General features: G+C 64.5%; 1 protein-coding gene across 2 annotated transcripts; it reads left to right on the top strand.

Annotated features, from left to right (window-relative positions):
- The first annotated feature begins 636 nt into the window (after nt 1-636).
- PLPPR3 (phospholipid phosphatase related 3) lies at nt 637-3822 on the top strand. 2 transcript variants are annotated; one of them, XM_054398466.1, is made up of 7 exons: nt 637-711; nt 880-1065; nt 1342-1471; nt 1687-1882; nt 1963-2020; nt 2266-2439; nt 2557-3822. In XM_054398466.1, exons 1-7 carry the CDS (start codon nt 637-639, stop codon nt 3820-3822), a joined length of 2085 nt encoding a protein of 694 aa, XP_054254441.1. The 2 variants fall into 2 exon arrangements, with proteins under 2 accessions (XP_054254441.1, XP_054254439.1); XM_054398464.1 differs by having other exon boundaries at nt 1963-2031; nt 2148-2439.
- Nucleotides 3823-7915: the final 4093 nt, after the last annotated feature.

Raw genomic sequence — 7915 nt, 5'->3', positions numbered from 1 at the left:
CCCCCAGTCTGGCCTCGACCCCCGCCCGCGGCTGCGGCACCGACGGGAGCTCTCCCCCCAACCATTCTCTGCCGCCTCCAGCCCCTTGTAGCACCCCCTACCCGGTAATTCCCCCCCCCCCCCCCGCCCCGGTAATATCCCTCTGTTAATACCGCCCCGTTAACAGCCCCCGTTATTGTTCACCTCGTTATTGCCCCCTGCCTTGCTCCATCCCCGTTATCTTCCTCCCTACCCCCCCTCTTTTTGCAGCCGGGGCAGTTTCGGCCGTCTGGGGCCCTGGGGGGATGCTCGTGGACCCCCCACCCAGGCCTCGGCTCTGCGGGCGGCACACCCCCTCCCCACGCCCTGTGCAGCAGCTGCCTGTCGCGGTAGTGGCTGCCTATCGCGACAGCAGAGCCTCCACTCCACCTGTTGTCACAGCCCCCGCGTCGACTGGACCCCCTCCCCCAGGGTGCTGGAGGTCCCCTGGGGGGGAGCGGGGTTAGCCCCTGCCCCCGAGGAGGGTTCTCGGCGGGGCAGCCCCCGGTACCGGCTGCAAGGGGGCAGTGGGGAGAGCCCACCCGTGTGGGCCTGAGGGCTGGGGCTGACTCTGCTGCCCACCAGGCAGGGCAGGACCCCAGCGTCTGTCCCAGGACCATGATCCCCCCCAAGGAGAAGACCAGGGCCCCCAAGGACAGCATGACGCTCCTGCCCTGCTTCTACTTCGTGGAGGTGGGTGTGGGTGTGGGCTGGGGGTTTCTCCAGGCCCTGGTCCTGCCGTGTCATGGAGGGGACAGGGGCTTTGCCCCTTTTCCCATGACTCAGGCACCCTGCCTGTTGCTGTGCCCACTGCACCGGGCGGTGCGGTGGTGCCAGCGCTCTTCTCCTCCTCCACCCCAGCTGCCCATTGTGGCCTCCTCCATCGTCACCCTCTACTTCCTGGAGCTAACAGACCTCTTCAAGCCAGCCAAGGTGGGCTTCCAGTGCCACGACCGGGCACTCTCCATGCCCTACGTGGAGACCAACGAGGAGCTCATCCCTCTGCTGATGCTGCTCAGCTTGGCCTTCGCCGCGCCCGCTGCCTCGGTGCGTCCTGGGCAGCTTCCCACCTCGGGGGGCTGAGAATGAAGCCTGGAGCCTGCCCGGAGCCAAGGCTTGGGGGTGCCAGCAACACCAGGGGGCTGAGGATGGAGCCTAGAGCCTGCCCGGAGCCTGGAACCTGCCCAGAGCCAAGGCTTGGGGGCGCCAGCAGCACCAGGGGACTGATGCGGGGAGCCTGGCAATGCCTTGCATCAGTAGGCCTGGACCCCCCTGCTCCCCAGTGAGGCAGCAGCACCCCCTGAGCCTCTGGTTCCTCCGCAGATCATGGTCGGGGAGGGGATTGTGTACTGCCTGCAGTCGCGGCTGAAGGGACGCGCCGGGGCCGAGGGCAGCATCAACGCCGGCGGCTGCAACTTCAACTCCTTCCTGCGCCGCACCGTAAGGTTTGTGGGTACGTCATGCCACAGAGCCCTGCCCTGGGGCTGCTCCGAGGGGCTGGGGGGGCTGGAGGGGGCATAAGGGCACCCCAGATGTGATAGCAGGAATACACAGCCCTGCCTAGACGTGACGTGGGACTCATCCCAGCCCGTGGGGGTGCCCCGGGGCTGAGCGGGTGACCTGGATGGGACAGAAGGTGACTTGTCCCCCTCCTCCTGCTGTCCCTAGGGGTCCACGTGTTCGGGCTCTGTGCCACAGCCCTGGTGACAGACGTTATCCAGCTGGCCACCGGCTACCACGCGCCCTTCTTCCTGACCGTCTGCAAGCCCAACTACACCCTGCTGGGCACCCCCTGTGATGCCAACCCCTACATCACCCAGGACATCTGCTCGGGCACGGACAAGCATGCCATCCTCTCTGCCCGGTATGTGCCAGGAGGGGGCCTGTACTGCGATGCCAACCCTCCTGCCCCATGCCAACCATGCCCTCCCCTTTCCCCCACAGGAAGACTTTCCCATCCCAGCATGCCACGCTCTCGGCTTTCGCTGCTGTCTACGTGTCGGTGAGTTCCTGGCGTGTGCCAGCACCAGGGCAGCGTGAGCTCTGTGCCACTGGGCACCTGCATCCCCCTCCTCTTGGCACACACCCTCCCGTGCGTGGACAAGCACGTTGGGTGTGGGCACCTGCAGTTCTCATGCACCCCAGAGCTCGCTGTATTGCCAGGGGAAGGGGGAGGCTGTGGTGACATGGTGGCAGCGGGCACCGGTGCCACGAGCTGCGACTAACAGCCTGTCCCTGCCTCACCAGATGTATTTCAATTCCATCATCTCGGACAGCACCAAACTCCTTAAGCCCATCCTGGTCTTCGCCTTTGCCATCGCCGCTGGCATCTGTGGGCTGACCCAGATCACGCAGTACCGCAGCCACCCCACCGACGTCTACGTGGGCTTCCTGATCGGCTCTGGCATCGCTGCCTACTTGGTAGGTGCTGGCCCCTCCTCTGGGTGTGGCTGCGGTGGCTTTGGAGGAAGAGGAGGATGCTTGGCATGGGCCACAGTCCCCCAGAGCTGGGCTGACCCCGCGCTCCCCTCCCCGCAGGCTTACCACGCCGTGGGCAACTTCCGCGCCCCAACGGAGAAGGTCTCAGCGCCGGTGCCCGCCAAGGATGCGTTGCGGGCGCTGACTCAGCGTGGCCACGACTCCGTCTACCACCAGAACAAGTCGGTGAGCACCGATGAGCTGAACCCGCAGACGCGGCTGGAGGAGGCGGCGCGGCCGGTGCCGCGGGAGAAGAATTCCCTGGGCAGCCTGAAGCGGGCCAGCGTGGACGTGGACCTGCTGGCCCCCCGCAGCCCCATGGGCAAGGAGAACATGGTGACCTTCAGCAACACCCTGCCCCGCGTCAACACCCCCTCCATGGATGACCCTGCACGGCGCCACATGACCATCCACGTCCCCGTGGACGCCTCCCGCTCCAAGCAGCTCATCACCGAGTGGAAGCAGAAATCCCTGGAGGGACGGAGCATGACCCTGGCGGAGGAGACAGCGCACGGCCAGGGCGCCGGGGATGCCAGCGAGGACGTCCCTCCCTCCCTCTACCCCACAGTGCAAGCGCGCTCGGCCGAGCGGGCAGCGATGGGACCCCGCGTCCTCATCCAGCCCCGGCCGGGGGCCTCGCAGCTGGTGCACATCCCCGAGGAGAGCCAGGCGGGTGCCAGCGTGCCAGCGGGCAGCGGGGCAGCCGTGAGGGCCAAGTGGGTGATGGTGGCGGAGAAGGGTGGAGGAGTACAGCGGGTGGCCAACCCCCCGCGCCTGATGCAGGTCATCGCCATGTCCAAGCAGCAGGGCATGGTCTCCGTCACCCCTAAGCATTCGGAGACGTCCTCGTCCTCCACCAGCTCCGATTCCTCGCAGTACCGCTCGCCCTCCGAGCGGGACAGCTCCAGCATCATCACCATCGACGCCCACGCACCTCACCACCCCGTGGTCCACCTCTCCGCCGGCAACGGGCCCTGGGAGTGGAAGTCGGGGCTGAAAGGGTCGGAGGGGTCGGACGCCTACGAGCTGGGTGACATGGGGAAGGATTTCCGCGGCTTCCACCCAGCCAAGAGCGCCGGCGTCTCCCCCGGCTCCTCCATCAGCGACATGGAGCAGGACGAGCCGCGTTACGGCAGCCTGGCTGCCATCCCGGGGGCAGCGGGAGGGGGCGGGGAGCGGGGGGACACCCCCTCCGAGGGGCTGCTGAGCACGGCCAGCCGAGAGTCCACGCTGCGGAGGAAGCCGGCGGAGCGGGACGGGCAGGCGGACCCCGAGGTGGATCACTACTACAAGAAGATGCAAGCCGGTCGGAGGTTTAAGGACTGAGCCCCTGCGGCCTCCCTGCACCCGGCCCCCTGCTCCCTTGCCCCAACTCGGGGGGCTGGGGGGACGATCTGCAACATCAGGGTCCCTCTCTGATGGGGAGGGACATGAGGACTGGGCTGGTTTTGGCATTGTAGCGGCAGGAGGATGTGGCGGAGCACAGCCACACCGGTCCTGAGCCAGCCGAGACGTGTGCAGGACCCCCTGATGTGGGACCCTGCTCCTGGCCGGGAAGCTGGGGGGGGGGGGTGTGCTCAGGGAGACTCTGCCGACCCCAGACCATGGAGCTGGGCAGCTCCAAGCACTTTTGACTTTGTTTTTCTCTCTAACACAGGTGCTGACACTTCTGAGGGGTTCGTTTGTTCCAGCTCTGGAAGTGAACATCTGCCTGGGGTGGGGGGTGGGAGGGGAAAAATGGTGCTAAAGGGCTTTGGGGGGTGGGGGTGGGGGGGCTGGAATGAAGGGTCTTGGGGAGTTTGTTGCCGTGGGGCAGCAGGTGCTGGATTGTGCCAGGGGTTTGAGGATGCTGGGGGGGTGTCCTGTGAGCCCCATCCTGCACCACTGGTCTGGGGGAGCTGAGGGAGGACAGTGCTGGGATGGGGAGGGGGCTGCTCAGGGCTGGGGCTCTGGGCACACAGAGGCTGTAAATACTGCACGGGCTGACGTGGAGGGTGGGCAATGGGGTGGGGCAAAGGGTGCTGCCAGGGCTGGCATGAGGGGAGTCAGGCCTGAGCCTTCTCCCCCAGAAGCAGCAGCCCTGGGCTTTAGGGGGCTAAACTGCCGAGGTTTGAGGGGGCCAGGGGCATCTCCAGGCTGTGAAAGTGTCTGTCGGGCAATGGCTGTCCCCGCTGTGGTTTGAAGAGCCAATAAAGATGTGGATGTTCCCTGCCTGGGCTTCTTTGCTGGGCTTGGGACGTGCTGCTGGTCTCATGGTTTCCGGTGGGGGCAGGACTGGGGCTCGATGGCATCTGCCAGGGCTGCTCTGGGCTGGGAAGTGCCTGCTTGTGGTCTGGGGAACAGGAGATCCCCAGAGGCAGGGCTTGGCAAGGAGGATTAGGGTAGCATCAGGAGCAGGGGGGATCATAGAATGGTTTGGAAGGGACCTTCAAGAAGATCATCCAGTTCCAATCCCCTGCCATGGGCAGGGACACCTCCCACCAGCCCAGGTTGCTCAAGGCCTCATCCAGCCTCGCCTGCAACACCTCCAGGGAGGGGGCATCCACAGCCTCCCTTGGGCAACCTCCTCCAGTCTCTTCCCACCCTCACTGTCAAGAATTTCTTCCTAATCTCCAGCCTCAATCTCCCTTCTTCCCCAACCCCTTCACCATCAGGCAATCACCAGCAGTTCATCCCCTGCCATGCAATGGTGACCATCCACTGGCTGCCCCAGGGTGAGGCTGTCAGCAGTGCCAGGTGCTCCACTGCTCCCCCCAAGACTGCTGGGGAGGGGTGGCTGTGTGACCCCCCGGGCCATCAGTGCCACATGTATCAACTTGCAAAGCCCTGGGGATGGAGGTGCCAAGCACACCAAGAACCCTTCACCAGGATGTGCCACCACTGCAGTTTCCTGACATGTTGCTGTGGCAACGCAGGATCTGGCACCTCGCTGGGCTCCTGCATGGCACTGCCAGCAGTGCAATGGCACAGCCACAAGGTTGGTTGGTCTCCCATGAGAGAGGCCAGCAAAGCCCTGGCAGGGAAGATGCCAACCCAGGGACAGGGACTGGCAGGTGTGGTGCAGACATCAAGAACTCCTTTGGCGCCCTCCTGTGCTGCCACCTCCCCCGGACTCCTTACGGTATGGGAGCAGCAAAACCTCGTGTGACCTGCGCCCGGCGCTGAGCAGCATCTGCTGCTGCTTGTCAGAGCTTAGAAACAGCTCCGGGGGGGCGGCAGGCACCCACCACACGCAGCCTTCTCGGGGCAGATGGGTACGGCCAGGAGGACAGGGGCACCTTTGGGCACCGGAGGTGGAAAAGCAGCCGAAGCACAGGAGAGCTGAGCAGGAATGCCAGTGGGCAGTGGCATGGCTGCTCTGAGGGATACCCGGAAAGGCACAGTTGCACAAGGCAGTGGGCAGCTGGGTTGGCATCCCTCCTGCTCCAGCTTGCCCTGTGCCCACAGCGAAGGGGCTGGAGCAACTCCAGAGCCACCCCAATTGCCAGCAGCTCCAGAGCACCGTGGCATGGAGGTGGGTTTGGCTCTGTAGCCCACGGGAGCTGGCCCCAAGCAGGGGCCAATGTCCATTGGTGCCACCACCAGAGCTGGCCCAGCCCAGGGTGCAGCGGCAGGGACAAGATCTTGCTCCTGGCCCCCCCCGAGGTGGGGTGAAGTGGCGATGGCACCAAACTGCCACCACCAATTGGATTAGCAGTGGATATCCCCAAGCCTTCGCCTGGCAAACGTGGGGATTATCCCGCAGCTCCCTGACTCGGAGCTGGAAAAGCCACCCGGGGATTAGTGGGACGATCGCTGGCAGCAGCTCGAGGGGCGGGGGGCTGCGGTAGGGGGTCCTGGTGGCTTGTGCCTGCCCGGTTAAGGGGTTGGTGAGCTGTGGGGGGGTGTGTGTGTAAGGGGGATCCGGCACCATCGGGCAGCAGTGGTGCTGCAGGCTGCTGCACCGCGGCTCGGTGCTGGTGGAGCTGGAAGCTAGAGCGGATCCGTTGGAACCGGTTGGAACGGAGCCTTGCTCTGGCAGCCCCTGGGAGAGGAAGGGAGAGGTGTGCGTGGGGGGGTCGCATCCCCTGCGCCCCCACCGCCGCTCTCACGGCTCATGGCGGTGAGCGATGGCGTCACAGCCGCTTCGCGCTGCCTCTGACCCAGGCGTTCCCATAGCAACTGCCAGCCCCGCACCCTCCCGCAGCCCCCAGCCGCCCCCCCGGGCAGCACCCCCAGCAGTCTCTGCTGCAGCGCTGGGGGCACCCATGGTGCTCGGGAGGGAGCGGGAGCATCCTCATCATCTTCCTCGCCACCACCCACAGGGAGCTGAGACCCCATCTCATCAACCCCGGCGCTCCCCACCACGGGCCAGGGACCGGGCAAGGTCGGGGGCTGCAGTAGGGGCTCTGTGTGAGCCCCCCCAGCTTTGAGAGGCCGATGGGTCCAATTCTTCAGAGCACTGGCAGGGACAGGCAGGTGGGCATGATGCTCCCTTGGCACAGGCTTTGGCCAGGCCCCTGCCTTGGGCCAGGGAGCAATGAGCCCCATCACGGACCCCCTCTGCCAGGAGCCCCCAGGCACCTCACTGTGACCCCCCGGGTGTGACCCAGGAGGAGTGCCCAGCTTTCTGCCAAGGGACTCAGCCCCTTCCCAGCCCCAGCCAGAGGTACCTGTTTTGGGACCCCTAGAGGGAGGAGGTGAGGGGATAATCTCTCCTCATTAGCCAAACACCAGCTGCTAATTGCTTTGGGAGTGCTGGGCACCAACGAAGCTTCCCACAGGACCTGCACAGTGTGGGGAAGGTCAGCATTAGGGACCAACAGGAGGGATCTGTTGTCCTAAACCCTGAGGGTGACAACTCAACACTTGACAGCTGTCCCAGGGCATCTTTGTCTGAAAAGCCACAACTTTGCTTCCCTGGATAGGGCTTCAACCTCCCGGGTGAGGGGGTCCCAGGCTCAATTCCTCCTCCTCTTCTTCTTGCACTGCAGTAACCTTGTTCCCTCTTGCTCTGGGCAGGAGCTGGTGTAGCAGAGCTGATTGATCCAAAGAGCTTGGGGCCAGCATCTCCTGCTTCCTCAAGTCAGCTTTTCCCTGTTGGGGACAGCTGGGAATCATAAAATCACTAAGGCTGGAAAAGGCCTGTAAGATCATCAGGTCCAATCTCCTACCCAGTGCCTCCACAGCCACCAAACCATGTCCCCAAGTGCCACATTTCCTGAAAACCTCCAAGGATGGGGACTCCACCACCTCCCTGGGCAGCCTGTTCCAGTGCCTGACTGCTCTTGCAGGAAATAGATTTTTCCCAATATCCAACCTAAGCCTCCCCTGGTGCAGCTTGAGGACATTTCCTTTTGTCCTGTCCTTGGTTACCTGAGAGAAGAGACCAACACTGGCCTCACTCCAACCTCCCTTTGAGGACTTCTCCCTGCTGTCA

The sequence above is a fragment of the Indicator indicator genome, unplaced genomic scaffold (assembly GCF_027791375.1).
Source record: "Indicator indicator isolate 239-I01 unplaced genomic scaffold, UM_Iind_1.1 iindUn_scaffold_54, whole genome shotgun sequence".
NCBI classification, from domain to species: Eukaryota; Metazoa; Chordata; class Aves; order Piciformes; family Indicatoridae; genus Indicator; species Indicator indicator.
The sequence above is the reverse complement of the archived record's forward strand: the minus strand, read 5'-3'. Positions and strand labels throughout refer to the sequence as shown.